At 42.1% G+C, this 15,399-nt stretch overlaps 1 protein-coding gene across 1 annotated transcript; it reads right to left on the bottom strand.

The window, feature by feature from the left end:
• Positions 1–1,143: 1,143 nt before the first annotated feature.
• On the bottom strand, positions 1,144–14,050 carry nr1d4a (nuclear receptor subfamily 1, group D, member 4a). Its single transcript, XM_073469509.1, has 8 exons — positions 13,374–14,050; positions 6,798–7,106; positions 6,617–6,705; positions 6,171–6,315; positions 3,443–4,011; positions 3,142–3,327; positions 2,799–3,009; positions 1,144–2,694 (listed from the first exon to the last, which is right to left on the bottom strand). Exons 1-8 carry the CDS (start codon positions 13,387–13,389, stop codon positions 2,498–2,500), a joined length of 1,722 nt encoding a protein of 573 aa, XP_073325610.1. The 5' UTR covers positions 13,390–14,050; the 3' UTR covers positions 1,144–2,497.
• Between the last annotated feature and the right edge of the window lie 1,349 nt (positions 14,051–15,399).

Genomic DNA, 15,399 nt, shown 5'->3' with positions numbered 1-15,399 from the left:
AAGTAAGTTCTTGAACAATGCTTTGTAGTATTTCCATGTCTGACTCCAATTGTATACTGATATACAACGTGATGCAGGCTAATGATAATGGACTTCATAGGTTGTTGTACTGTCTACCAGAGATTTCTAGCTATGGAGCAGTGAAAGAATGTATCTAAGTACATCTACTTACGTACTGTACTTAAGTACAATTTTAAGGTACTTGTACCCTACTTGAGTATTTCCATTTTCTGCTACTTTATAATTCCACTTCACTACATTTTGGAGCCAAATAATGTACTTTTTACTCACTATATTACCTATAATTATGATATTATGAGGTTATTATGATAATTACATTTAATTTCAGATACTTTAAGACTTTTGGTTGACTTTTACCGAAGTAATATTGCAACATATTATCTTTACTTCTACTAAAGTATGACTTTTGGGTACTTTATACAACATTGTTATGATTGCAATCACCAATAACATCCACACCCTAATAGCATACAGGGTATGTTATCCAGTGATGGAATGTAACTAAGTAAATTTACTCAAGTACTGTAATTAGGTACAATTTTGAGGTACTTTACTTGAAGATTTCCATTTTCTGCTACTTTATAGTTTAAATATTTGTAGCCCAAATTTACTTACCACAGTTACTTACTACAGTTACTTTTCAGATTACAAAATACATTTTATTTATTTTATTGGCAATCAGATTTTGAAAACCGTACATTTTGATAATACAAAAAACAGTAATCGTCCTGGCGGTTTAACGGTCAGTCGGTAAATATATGTAGCCTATTATTACTTCTACTGGTACTTTTGATACTTAAGTACATTTATTGCCAGAAAATTACTTGATACATAGGTATATTTAATATCAGATACTTCAAGACTTTCACCTACAGTAAGTAGGCCCTCGGTATGGATGACTTAATAGCAATAAGTAATATTTAAACATGATACCTTAACTTTTACTAGTATGTATGACTTTTGGGTACTTTTTAGAACACTGGTGTTATCTAACTTTATTCAGATGTGCCAGTGTACATTTGTGTTACTCATGTGTGAGATCCACACAGTCGTAATGACTCAGCACATCTTTCTTACTGCATTTTGCCCAAATGGACAGAAAAGAACAACACACAAGCAGAGTAGTACATAATTCGAACTTTATATCATTTCTATATAGGAACAAAGATTTACAAAATGTACAAGATGTCCTTAATCAGCCTTAATCAAACAAGCAAACAGCGAGAGGACCAATCAAATAGGAACTCTCACCCAAAAATATCTCTTGTGTTTGTATGACAAACATTGGGGGCAGAGGAAGGGTGCGTGTGGAGTGAGTGCTGGTGATTTCAGGGATTATGCTGGTTGGTTACATCATCTGATAGCAGGAAGTGTGTCTAAACCGTCTGAGAATCCCAACTTTATATTCTCCTGTGCAAAGCCCCCTTGGCATGGCCAAACCCCCACCTATTACAGGAAGGTCAATACATTCTTCTTTACACCGAACTCAACTGTCCGATCCATCATATAAGTTCAGTCATTGATACATAGACATTGGGGTAACATAATATATACAGCAACAAAAATAAACAAAGGAACTACATAACCCAACATGCATGGAGCGTCTCCATCAGTCCAGATGTGATACGATATAGTGACTCATACACAATGTTTTTGTGAAAATATATAAAATGCCTTTAACTCACAAAGTTGGCATATTTAAACCCAAGGTGTGCCAAATGTTTTCTGGAAGATCAGTCAAAAATATTAAGAGACAGAATTCATCCTACTGTGTACAAGTGACACATTAACATAGTGGTATCATTCCAGTACTGATGCAGATGGTATGTTTGTGAAACAACAATGATACACAATTACCTTAATATTTCAGATTTTGCTATGTTTTATATACAGGTTCCCTTTCTCTTAAACACAAACTGACATATAGTCAATCATCACTAATGGTCCCTAAGAAATAACGGTTTGGAGCTACGATATCCGTCTTTTAGCTGCTGCTTAGTCATGGCCTGTTGATACTGTACGAGTAAAGGAATAAAGAGAAGTGAACTGGCTTTAGATCTTAAGTACACTGGATAAAATGAACGATAGCACAAATGATTTGTCCAAAAGGATAATAGTAACTCTACATGTTAATTTAATTCATTTTATTTAATGGAACAATGTCTCTTAAGAGGTGCTGAGGTTTATGTGTATACATGAGTTTGTATGTGTATGTTTATTTATCCTAAAACATTGCATGAAGATCAATAACGAATCAAACATGTGTTCGCCACTGCCCTCATTTACCCCTCTGAACAAGACTCATCAGATTGCACAATTCCATCTTCCTCAATTTTCAAGGAAGTCCTGCCCTTGGAAGATAATATCTGTGTGTGTGTGTGTGTGTGTGTGTGTGTGTGTGTTTCCGTGTGTGGTGTGTTGTATATTTTTGTGCATAACAGTTTGTGTATCTGTGCTTGGCGAGTAGGCGGTTCGCTCAAGGGTCGATGCGAAAGGCCAACAGTTTGTCAGAGTGCATATTGTTGAGAGTGCGCAGGTCCGGCAGGCGCAGGAGGAGCTTGGGGAAGAGGGCAGAATCATCTGGGCGACGGCGGGTGATCAGAGACCGCAAGGCACGGATCAGACCCTCCTGTAACTGCTCCACAGCCCGCATGTCGGAGATCCCAGAACGGTCTGAGGAGCACAGAGAATGTGAGTGTGAGTGGTTGCTACATTTTTGGTTCATTAACAAAGTGTCACTCTGCAGCTTTTGTCACTAAATAGTGGCGCTCTCTCACCTGCAGAGACCAGCACCACAGCCATAAAGAGGGCCATCTCATCAGGCTCTAGCCCCAGGGAGCCTAGCTTCTCACTGAACTCGAACATTGCGTCCAGTAGAGAGCCCATGCCCAAGGTCCGCAGGGTGGACAGGGGGTAAGTTTGTCCATTCAGGAAGGTCACTGTACGCTCCTCAGCATTGAACAAGGTGCAGAACCTCACCATCAGAACCTAACCACACAAGGAAACAAAGAGAATTTGAGACAAATACTTACACCAACAATACAATAGGACACATATAGAAGTAGTCACTGATTTTATAAACATGATGAGCAAAATAAATCCTTTAAAATGTGTAATTACCTGGAAGGTGCCTGATTTTAGCAGCATGACCTGGTCTTGTTGGCTAAGCTCTTGAAATCCTGGGATGCCTTTGGCAAACTCTACCACCTCCTTGACAGCAGGAGTGAAACACTGAGAGAAGGACTCCCAAATCTCCTGACTCGTGCGCTCTGCCCCTGATACGGGCCATGCATTGAGAGGACAGGCCTTAGAGAAGACAAAAGACATAGAATCATTAATTGATTGTCAGGCAAAAGATATTGAAGTTGAAGTGAAGTTGAAGTGAAGTGAAGTTTTGCTATAATTTGCTTCCTGTTCTTACCAGCACTTTAGCTCCTGGAGCTAATTTCCACGGGCAGGAGGGCTGATTTTGGGTACTTCCTGCAGTGCGAACACTGTTGTGGTTGGCAGAGCCTTGACGTGTTGTATTGTTGGACTGATCATGATTCTGATTAGTTGACACTAAGTAGGTATAGCGATTGTTGTCCACATTTTGGAATGTATGTTGGTTGTCATTGTGGGCAACTGGGCAATGAGTGGCAACAGGGCAGGACTGATAACTCTGGGCAGAGGTGGGGTGAGAGGAGACTTGTGGAAAATTGGCATCCTGAGAAAAGTGTGTTGTGTTGTTGTTGTTGTTAGTGGTGATGGTAATGTTAGCCCTCTTGGCTGGTCTCTCCTGGCTGCTGCTTGTGAAGATGTCACGGTACGCTCTGGAGATGGCCCCGATGGCCTCTTTTGAGTTGCCTTCATCCAGGCTTGGGGGCATGTCCCTCACAGGGGGGGAGTCCATTTCGATGGCAGCCGACTCATTTAGGCTGTCCATGTAGCTCTGCATCTCGTCCAGAAGTCGCTGCTTCTCTCTCTTAGGAATGCGGCCAAAGCGCACAGCTAGGGAAGACACAGGGAGGACAGATCAGCAACATGGACATTAGAAGAAATCAAGACAACCAAGACAAATTAATTTCTTTAAGATCAAGAGTCAGGCGCGTGCTACCTCACAAGACAGGTAACTTATGCTGGCTGTACATTAAAGCTAAGCATGATGAGACAGCTACCGTCATATACACACATGTAAAAAGCATGAAACCTCCCTAAAGTTTCGAAGGATTTCAAGGAGAATCATCTAAGTTATAAGATGAAAACTTCCCTGTCCTCCTCACCCGTATCCCCATCCCCCTTCCCACAGTAACCATCAGCTGGAGAGGCTATTTATAGACCCCCTGCTACCATCTGCCTCATCCTCTCCTCTATCCACCCCTGTCTCCTTCCTCTCCCGCTCCCTCCCTCAGTTTGTAAGTAGGGCAGTGGGGCAACGTGAGCGTGATGTCACTGGCACTGAGCTCGTGAGTGGAAGAAGGCTGAGAGAGGTGTGCTCGAAGCGCAGAGATGAGTTGAGAAGACAGTAGTGGGAGCGTGAAGAGGACTGACGTGACAGACAGTGATACATGGAAAGTTAGAGTCTGCGTCTGTGTGCGTGGGAGGTGTGTGCACATGCAAGGTGGAGTTAGATAAGGCATAAAAGTTAAAACTGGTACAGCTTCAAAGACTTTTGCAAGTAAAGGTTTCCTGAGCAGAGAATTTGAATAGCAGCAATAATATGTTTCAGATGATGCACCGTTATACACACGCAATTTACATTAAACATAATGACACTTTGTTGGGTCAAGTGAGGTGATTTACTTAGCCCATTAATATGCAAAGTAAATATTGTTATGTTTACTGAATATACAGTAATCTGTTCATTCCCTGCAGTATCCTTTGATGAGGATTGGGCCAATAACGTGGCATGAGATTAATCCCTTTCATCATGGTGAAAAAGAAGCAAATGCGGACTAGTGAGCTGGTGCACTAAAAAAGATGCTCTGGTTCGAGGCAGAAAAGTCTGCCATCATTCCAACGGACTTAAATATTTGCCTATACTGAAGTGCCAAAGTAACACAGCTGCCTGGTGTGAAATCAGATTGTACTATTTATTGTGGGCTGCCGGCAGTTGCATGCGGTTTTCCTGTTTTTGTAATGGTTGAAACAGAGCAAAAAGGGGTTTCTAGGTTGTGGTACTTGACGCATTCGAAAATCTCCTCCGAGAGGGTCGACCTGACTCTTTGTTCACTTATTGAGTCGTATTTTGGCACCCTATTTTCTTATTGCACCAGAAGTGTCAAGCACATGCAGAAATAACACTAACCTCTTTACTAGATTAGGCAATATGGGGTACTGGAGGGTGGAGATAAGCAGAAACCATACTGAGAGGAAGACGGCAGGCAAACTACACCAAGTAGGTCATGATGTATGAATACACTATACGCCCAATTCTGTATTGTTTTTCTAGGTCAGCCCAGCTGTTTTCTTAATCCGTGATGATAGGTGATCAATCAATGTTCAGCTATCAGAGCTAAAACAAGGTGATGTGAGCGTCACGTCTGATAAATTCTGTCACAACGGATGGCTGTTTTCTGCATCCCTTGCTTAATTGTGGCCCTTTCCCTCATTAATTGCAGTGAGATGTTCTATGGGCATACACAAGGTAATCAAGTTGACCCTGTTCCAATTTCCTAAAATAATTCTTGTGTTTGCTGCAGTTTTCGAGATGATAGATAGCTTCGGGGACTCGAAGGCTCCTCTTCTCATAAATCATTGTCTGAGGGGGAGATGTAAGAGAGCTGAGGGAACATGGTGGGTACATGGAGGAGGAGGAGGGGCCGTGCTGAAAGAGAGCATTGAGGTAAGAGTGTTGTGGGAGGATGCTGCAAAGGGCAGGAGAAAGACACTTAGAAACTTAAGAGTGGTGCAAGGCCAGATGGAAATCTTTGGCAATGCAGTGACAGGGTAGAAGGGCAAGGCAGATGCAGGTCTGCTGATAAAGTGAGTGGCTGAGCTACTGGCACGATGACCTCAAAAGACTTTCCGCATTACATTTTTCACACAGACCTACATATCAGCGCTGTGCCCATTTCCCTGCTGCTTTGGCTAATCAGAGCACTGTGGCATTCTGGCAGAACTGCATGAGGGTCTCTCTCTCTATATAAAAATGTGTCAGGATGTCTCACCATCTCTTGACATGCCAACAGAGAGGCATTTCTTGAAGCGGCAATGCTGGCACCGGTTTCGGTTCATGCGCATGATCAGACAGTTCTCGTTCTTCACACACATCTTGTAGTTGATGTTCTGCTGGATGCTGCGGCGGAAAAAACCCTGAAACAAACAACCAAAAAAGCATGAAACTGGTGCACCAAAAGCCACACAAGGTGTAATCATGCCACATTAAGTGACCTGTTTTTTCTGATCAGGGCAACCAAGGAAAAAGAGTAAATTCCTGCACACAATTTTCACCTCTGCATTGACACATTTATTGACAGATCTATTTTATTTTGTAGATTTCGATCACTAACATCAATTATAATTTCTTAATCAATCTATCAATGCATGAATTTACTCTTTCTCACTGGAATACAGTTTTTTGGGGTTTCTAATTCCTGGCACTGACTCAGCTTACCTTGCAACCCTCACATGCATGCACTCCATAGTGGAAACCAGATGCGATGTCCCCACAGACTTTGCAAAGCAGGACCATTCCACCCGTTTCTGAAAAAGGGTAAACAGAAAGTTAGATAAGCTGCAAAAACTTAGACTGAGGTAAAAATCTTCATACATATTGATAGTAAGGGAGCACTAACTTGTGAAAGTTCCCGTGAACCCGCATGGCCTCTTTCCCGCGATGGGGTGTGCATAGGTATGCTGTGGAGTGGCTGCTGCTGCTGAGGGGTTACTGTAGACCTCTGGGAACTGGAACACCAGTTTGGAGGATGGGGTGGTGCAACCACCAGCCCTCTGTTTAAATGGCCCGATCTCTGTGAAGGTAACCTCCTCTGGAGAGGAGGGCTGGGAGTGTGAAGACGGGGACTGTGTCTGGTAGCCACTGGAGGGGCTACCTGGACTCGGGCTGGAACTTCCTGAGGACCCTGCATACAGGATGACTCCACCTCCTGCAGAGAAGGGAAAGAATGGACAGGAGAGCATTGAGCTGAGAGTTTTGATCTATGTGGTTCACGTTCATGCTCCTCAGACATGGCATTTATTTTTATATGCCAAACATGCAGAATTATAAATGCCATCATAACTTTAAAGTGGCAGTCCATATTTCCTTGGAAAAAAACATTCTGCTGCTCTACAACTTTAGAATGTGATGTGATGTAATGTTGCACGACCTCTGGGCAGCAGTGAACAGCTCTGAGAATTTGCAGCGTCGTTGCCTCATCCTGAGCGTAATGTGCGTAATGGTGCGCTCAAGCGGATAAAGTGGGCGCTAAAAATACTGCTGGTAGCACAGCAACAAAGCAGGCAGGCTTCCACTAGATGCACCAACGAAACGCGACTTATTTGTTAATAATCCTCGCGTCATGCTACTGCAATATTTATCTGGCACCGTGCAAATATGTGGAAGGATTTTGTCGTTCAGCTGTGGTTGTTTCTGAAGTTTCGCTTCCCTCGCAATCCCCCCCACCCTCTCCTCCTCTCTCTCTCTCTCTCTCTCTCTCTCTCGCACTTGTAGTCATGCGTTGTGGATGAGCTGAGACACGGCCTCACGTGTCTGCGGGGTCTGCTGCCTCCTCCGCTCCAATAATAGCCTCGCTCCCCTGGCACCGTGCCCAGCGCCAGCTAACAGCACGACACCTGACCGCCGCCTCACATGCATGGACTCCTGACACGGTTACTGCCCGAACCAAATCCGCAGTCTCGTGTTGAACTATACAACAATCCGAAGTCGGATCTGTGTTTACAAACATGACTGGGAAGCTCCCCGGGCGTGAGATGGCACCGAGTCTCAGCTGCTGCTGTTCATGCGCGACTAACAGTCGGAGAATGTGAGTCACGTTTTTGCAAAAGGGAAAGCATCAACTGTACGACCTGGACTCCAGTCATGAAAGTGTACAGTAGAGTCCAGGGGAGATGCAAATTCAGTTGAATACTCAAACAAATATGGGTCCAGTTTAAAACTTAAGTCCTGATTGGCTTGCACATGTCAACTAAGAAACTTCCAACTTTCACATAATTTCCAACAAATGCAAGTCAGCAGCCTTGCATATGGAAATCACGCGTAAGTGCAGTAGACATGTCCCTGTGCTGCTGCGTGTTGCCCTCTGCTGTACAAGGTATTTGTTTTAGCGCAAATGTTTTGATAATCCCTCAACCAGCACGTGTTGGCGGTTTGTTGACTCATGCCAGAGCCATAATAGACAGACTAGAGCAGATGCAGGCCTGAGCCTCACCTCCTCCTGAGCAGACAGTCAGCCTGGCCCAACCCCTGCACTCCACCCAAACACATTGCATGTCCACCTGAAGACTCACATGTACAGTACGTGTTTATGAATGACCCCTAGAGCCACTGTGCCTTAAACCCTGTCAATTAACAATCCCTTTTACAGTCTGCTTTCCAGTAGCTATACTAATAAATGTCACCTGCCACCTACATGTGTCATAGCAGGAAGGTTATTACAATCTAAATATAAACACTGAGGACTTCCTCAAAACATTAGATTTATTGTTATATTGCCAGGTGTGGTCAAAGGAGGAAAACACCATATAATATTGTTGTTTTCAATATTTGTAACAACAAACGTTGCAGGAGGTTTAATGGAACCACCAATCAGTCGATCATGTGATAGGCAACAGTGTTGTTCTGATTCTTATTATTGGGAGTCTGTAATATCAATCAGCTTCTAAATGAGCTGCTAGGGGGGGAAATATGTAGGCCAATACATGAAATTCCTTCCTCACAGCGCCCATCTTAAACTACCCGTGCAAGCACTAATCTGCCCGGGACTGGAGGCAGGCAGAGAAACGTGAGCAGCTCTCAGGCAGAGCAGCTCCTCTCCTCTCCGTTTCTCTCTTGTCCTTTATCTCTTAACTTTCACTTGCTCGTCTCACAATGCAGGACATGAAGAGACAGCCACAGATAGCCCACAGTCAAGGTGACCGAGGTCTTTTTCTGTTTGCCACTGTGGTGTAGTTCATAAACACTGAATGTGGTTTGCTTCCTTAGAAGCAATGCAGTGTTTATAATGCTGCAGTGTAACATTTTGAAGGCCAATAAAAAAGAGCCATTGTGAGCTCCTGAACGTGGCCCATCTGTGAGTGCTACTTGTGTCTTTGCAGTAGACTTCATTAACTCAGGCTTGTGGTAAGTAGGTCAATATCACAGGAGCTTGATAGAATTGTGTCTTTGTGCCTCTAGTACCTCTTCAAACTGATGCTGCAGCACACACGATCTCTATCAGGAGCGCCTGTATTCTGTGTCATCACAGTGGATAGCTGGAAGTTATAGCTAAGCACCAGAATGTGATTTCTACCCTGGGCTAAAAGTGCTTAACGCCTGGCACGCAAACATGAATTTATAAAACATCCGTTTCAGGGTCGTGCCATGTTATCAGAAACACAGATCCATGTTTTTAATCCGCTATCTGTTTCAGCATCGTTTGGAGAAGCTCAGGATGAGAGGAGATGTTTAACAGCAGAGTCACGTTCCAGCTGACACACACACACTAACACCCTAAGCGGATGTGTGTGCCCCCGGAGCGATGAGTTGGGGACAGATGTTGCAGAGTCAAGCTCGAGTCAGCTTCTGAAAACACACCGCGTGGTCTGTGATTCAAACGACAGAGAAAATGCTTCCAGTGCAGGCGAGAGGCGCATGAGGCGGGAAAACGTGACGAGAGAGAGAGAGAGAGAAAAGTTAATGCATGGAATCGCTGACCCACTGACCAGGCTCTCGCTCACCAGCACCGCAGGCGGCATCAACAGAGAAGCGTCCGTGAGAGCGGGGAAGCGGCGGGAGGCGGGAGGAGGGCCCGGCTATATCTCACGCGTCGCACGCGGCTCTGCAAGGGAAGCCACGTGAGGAGGCTTTTGATGGAGCTTTCACTGGGAAGACATGAAGCTGCGCTCCAGCCAGGAGCCAGAGCTCCTGCAGTCCGCCAGGGGCTTATAATTAAAGAGCCAAATTAAATAGAGCAGCATGTTGTGCAGCGGGGTGGTCTGACTGTGCACCACCAGCAGCACCGTCAGCTAAGTGCTGCACCTAGTTTAGAAACAGTGGGATCCTGTGTGTTGTTTAGCTTGCAACTGTATGTGATTTAACCGTCTGAGAAAATATCACGGTATACTGTCTTACACCATTATTAGAAGTATTATTACCACTGACAATGACCCGTAAAGGAATGATAACAGATCTTTATTTCGGAATATTTTATCATAATTTCCCAAATTATTAAGTCCTGACAGACTTCAGGTTGGTATTAACTTGAGATATACACTACTCAAAATTAGCTAGGGATATTTGGATATGGATGCATGTGCGTGGATGTGCAATAAAAGTCAAATGAAATGGGACACAAAATAAAAATTCCAATATGTCACACAATAAACAATCAGGCGAAACACCCATCCCAATATTTCTAACTAATTCTGAGTAGTATGTGTATATATATATATATATATATATATATATATATATATATATATATATATATATATGTATGTATATATATATATATATATATATATATGTATGTATATATATATATATATATATATATATATGTATATATATATGTATATATGTATGTATAGGTGAAACTTGTGACAAGGACAATGTACATTTTCACCAGGTGCGAAGCGTTTGCAAAGTTTTGTAAGTTTTCAAGCACGTCTAGCCTCCCAAAACGAGATTTATTTGAGAGAATATGAGGAATGTTTATCGTATTTATGGGATTATAGTTGAGTATGTTTAATGTATAAAAAACCCTGTTTTCTTAGTTGTATCACTCTCTTTCACCCATTCAAGGACTCAGTGATGTGAGTAGGTCCCGATTATATGTCCTGAGAAAAAAACACTCGTATTTTTGTCAATTCAAAGATCTGGTTTTGGGGTACATTTTTATGTTTTCATCAGTGTTAGTGTGTTGGTTGGTTTGTCAGCAGGGTTACACAGGTGTATTTTGGTGGCTTTTATCTATGAGTGAACACAAAAGGGGGCTGTTGAGCCTAATGTGGTTAGCTTGCTACAGTAGCTAGCACATGTTTTATTATGGTTGATCTTGTGAACTTTGATGTTGGCAAAAAAATTGTAATGAAGAGTAATACAGAAATCCTCCACCAGGGGCGTGTTGGGACAGTCAGGACAGTGTGTTTTGTGTTGACAGCTAAGTGTAGTGTAGTTAGTATGCAAATCAGCACATTAATATCGGTGTCAAGAAAGACTAAGTACTAATACGACTGACTCTCACAGTGCAGTTCACATGAGGATGTAAAATTTGATGAACATATTGATTTACATATTGCAAAATGTATGTTAAACGATTTGCATGACGAGGAAGTACAGTTAGACACTGATTTCATATGTAAAATGTGGGACTATTTTTTACAGTATGACATATAATACATGCTATTATATTAATCAAATACTACAATACTCTTTTGATTGACCTCTATATTTACATGCAACCCAAACATGTTGTCATTGCAGGTGAAATGGGGGCTCTGTGTCAACACAGACACACGTACATGGTTGTGTTCATCACCACCACTTTTGGAGACATTACATAGACTTGCATTCATTTCCTGGAGACTCACCCTACAGTAACAGTAACCACTACTTGTCAAAACCTAACTCTAACCTTTCCCTAACCTTAAACCAAGTCTTAACTATAAAACTCAATGATTTTCTTCATGGGGACTTGCAATTTGTCCCTATAAGAAAGTCCCACAATGGGACTCGGCAAACAGATTTACAGTACGTCCCCACAATGAATAAAGCACCGCCACACAGTCATTCTCATCTATCTGTTGGACTTTATGAGCCCTGCAGCCCACCATGCTCTGCAGCCATATTTTTGCCAGGTTATGATGATGTTTATGAGCTTTGTCTAAATCACTACACTGAACTCGTGAGTTAAATCCAGTCATATGGATTCCAATAACGTTATTGAAACATTAAAAGCCAGTGAACCCAGTTCAAGGTGGTCACTTCCATTTAGATCAATGAGAGGAAGCAAACAAAAGACAAAGGAAAGTAAAAATAAACAATTATCAACTGTAAAATATATAAGTAAACAACTACTTAAAGAAAGACTTGAAGTTGCTTTCATGCAAACTTCCTTCAAACATCAATAAAACACCAAGAGGGAAGCCCAGCTTACAGCCTTCATCTTTTATCTTTTCACTAATACTACAGCCATTATCTGATTACTCTTTAAACTGCCTCTCGTGTCCCGTGAAAAACACTGGCCCACTTAATCAACATAAATAGAAAGTCATAACCCGGTGAGTGGCTTTAGTGTCGCTGCTATCAGATTAGTGTAACATGTTGACAGAGCACAGGGTGCAGCCATCACCTGTGCTGGAACGTGACCGTCGCTGTTGTAAATGATTCACCGTCAATTAGTAGAGGAAAGCAAGCATGTGCACCTTTGGCTGACCTCGAGGGAACGCCTCCTAATGCCACTTAACGGATGGAAGTCGTGCGGTTATCAACTTTCATACTGTGGACACTGAGGCGACGGCCCTGATGTTAAAAACAAACACGCCCTTTCTCGTTAGAATTGCTTTGTTTTTTCCTCTTCAGGTGGTAGTGCGTGGTTTGACTTCTGGCCCTGATAACTTTTGATTACAGTGAGTGTGCTGAAGCTCCACGTGAGTTTGTTTTCATGGACAGGAGCAGGAAGTGGCCAGACTCACTCCAGCCATATGGGCATTTGAACGCAGCGCGGAAACTTTTTGACAAGTATGCGTAAAGTCGCACTTTTGCACCAAACTTTTACTGAACTTAGAGACAAGTTGAGGTGATTAAATGCCTTCAGAGTTAACTTAAGCATGAGCTAACTGTCATAAACATGTGGTAAACCGATAAAAAAATCACTCAGCTCAGTCAAGAAGTGGCATGCAGAAAATATAACACACTAGATTTCACACACAAATGCCAATTAAGCATATTTAAGGATACATTAAATTTGAAATTTAAGGGTTTTACACAATCAAATACTAAATAATAGAAATGGCATTTTATGTTATAATATTCAGAGATGTAAGCTATCACATTTAAATTAAATTGTCATGTTATTGTAGATTTCGGTTGAGTCAGACAGCTCAATAGTTGATAGTTGGCAACAAAATGAATGAGCTAAACAATGACTGTTAATAAATCCTGACTCGTGCCATAATGAGCATAACTCTCATAATGTCAAAGTTAATCTTACCAGGACTGTTATCCATGTCTCTTGTTGATGTCGATGCCTTTGATCAGACTTGAAAGTAGACGTCCGTGAATGTCACTATTCTGGAGCAAAAGTCTTTTGAAGACAGGTGAGAAAGTCAAGAGAAAGCCTTGCGTGAAACACCTGCTCCATGGAGCGCAAAAATGGGAAGAGGTGATGGAAAAGTGTCCAGCGCACGTTAAGTTTTCCCAGTGAAGAGATAGTAAAGAGCGGTGTCTCTGTCAGTCAGTGCTCAGGTCTGGTGTGGCAGAGGTGAGTTAGACGAGTCGAGCTCCTCAGAGATACCTGGATGTCTGCTGCGCGCTGGATACTGGCTGTGTGATGCTGCACGAGCGAAGACTAAAAGCTTCTCATGAATTCCAAGAAAGTACAGTCAGCATATCCGTGAGTGTCAGGCATGACATACACACCCACTGATACAAACACCCACATCAATCACGTTTGCAGGTGAGTAGGAAATGTGACCGCCTTTCCGTCCGCTCAACTTGTGTTGTGTCTGTTTGTGTGGGATTTGGCGCACTCTTTGTATCTCGCGGAGTCCTTTCTCTCCCTCTCTCTCCTTCACGCTTTTGTGCATTTTCATTGGCGGGGATCTGGAGCTGAGGGGAGTTTGATGCGCTTATTCGACCGTGGTATGTGTTCAGTAAAGCCACGCTACATGTGCGCTCTGCATGTGCCGGGGAGAGCGCTGCCCTACTGATACACATTTTATGCAAAATACGGGGCGCGTGGTGCGGAGGGATGGAGAGATTGGAGGATGAAGCACATGGACAATAGGCGTGGCTCACCGTGACTGCTTGCTCGCTGACAGGCAGCGCTGCAAGCGGATGGTAAACACCGAGAGACGTGCCAAACAACAAGCAAGTGCCAAGTTTAAAGCCCATGTGCCAAAGGAAACAGTAAAATGCACAACTGGACCTCTGACACACAGAGAGTTTGCTGTTGGAGCAGAAACGCCCCAATGCAGCAAAAAAAATGTCGATTGATGAAAAATCCCATATTTTATTATTTCTGCACGTGTGACGATTTTATTTTATTTTATTTTTATTTTTTGCATTTTTTTTAACTAAGCTAACTTTATGCGCTTGAAGATGAAGTAAAATATCAGTCGTTCATTTTATTCCTGATTTTAAAATATATTTTTGTCAAAATAAGTGCCAAAACACTTGACCAGCAATAAGCTCACTGTATGTAGCCCTCTGTATGTCTCTGAACAAGCAGGAGCAACCAGTCACAGCTTGAGGAAAGTGCCCCTTAGTGGCAATTCAGGGAAATAACACACGAGCACATAATTATCTCTATCTATCTATCTATCTATCTATCTATCTATCTATCTATCTATCTATCTATCCGTCCATCCATCCGTCCATCCATCATCATCTATTCTCAATGTAAGCGTACACTTTAAAGGTAATATTGCAGACAAAAAAATGTAGCTTTTGAAAATAAAATGTCAACCTTTTCATAAAAGTTCTAGTTTTCATCCACTAAAAAAACATACATTTGTGCCTAGATGTCTAATGTCATCACAAATGAGTGACCTACTTAAAAACCTAAAAATAAAAAATAAAAAATCTGCTTTGGGATTGTAGGGTGGGCCGGCTGCCCTGCCAGAGCGTCAGTGTTGGATGAAGTGGGAGTGAGACTCAAAAATCAATTTGTATTTCATTTTATTTTATTTTATTTTTGCAAATAGGACCTTTTAAATATGAACACAGGGTATATTATTATTGTATAGAGTAAAACATAATTGGTAAATCAACTGTGTTTTTAAATAACCCAATAAAATATGATTTTGTTAAAATAAACCTGAAATGGTAACCTGTAATGTGTTTATTACAAAGCTGTAATAAAATAGTGCTTTGTATTATTATATAAGCCTATTTCCCCTCTTTTAGACTGTTTGTCTAGTAATTAATAGCATTCCTTTTATGTCCTTTCTCACAATTACTCGAGACATTTTTAAATGGATAAGCTCTAAAAGTAGATTTTACTCAAACTAGACACT

Source organism: Pagrus major, chromosome 7 (assembly GCF_040436345.1).
Source record: "Pagrus major chromosome 7, Pma_NU_1.0".
NCBI classification, from domain to species: domain Eukaryota; kingdom Metazoa; phylum Chordata; class Actinopteri; order Spariformes; family Sparidae; genus Pagrus; species Pagrus major.
This window is presented reverse-complemented; position numbering and strand designations above follow the sequence as displayed.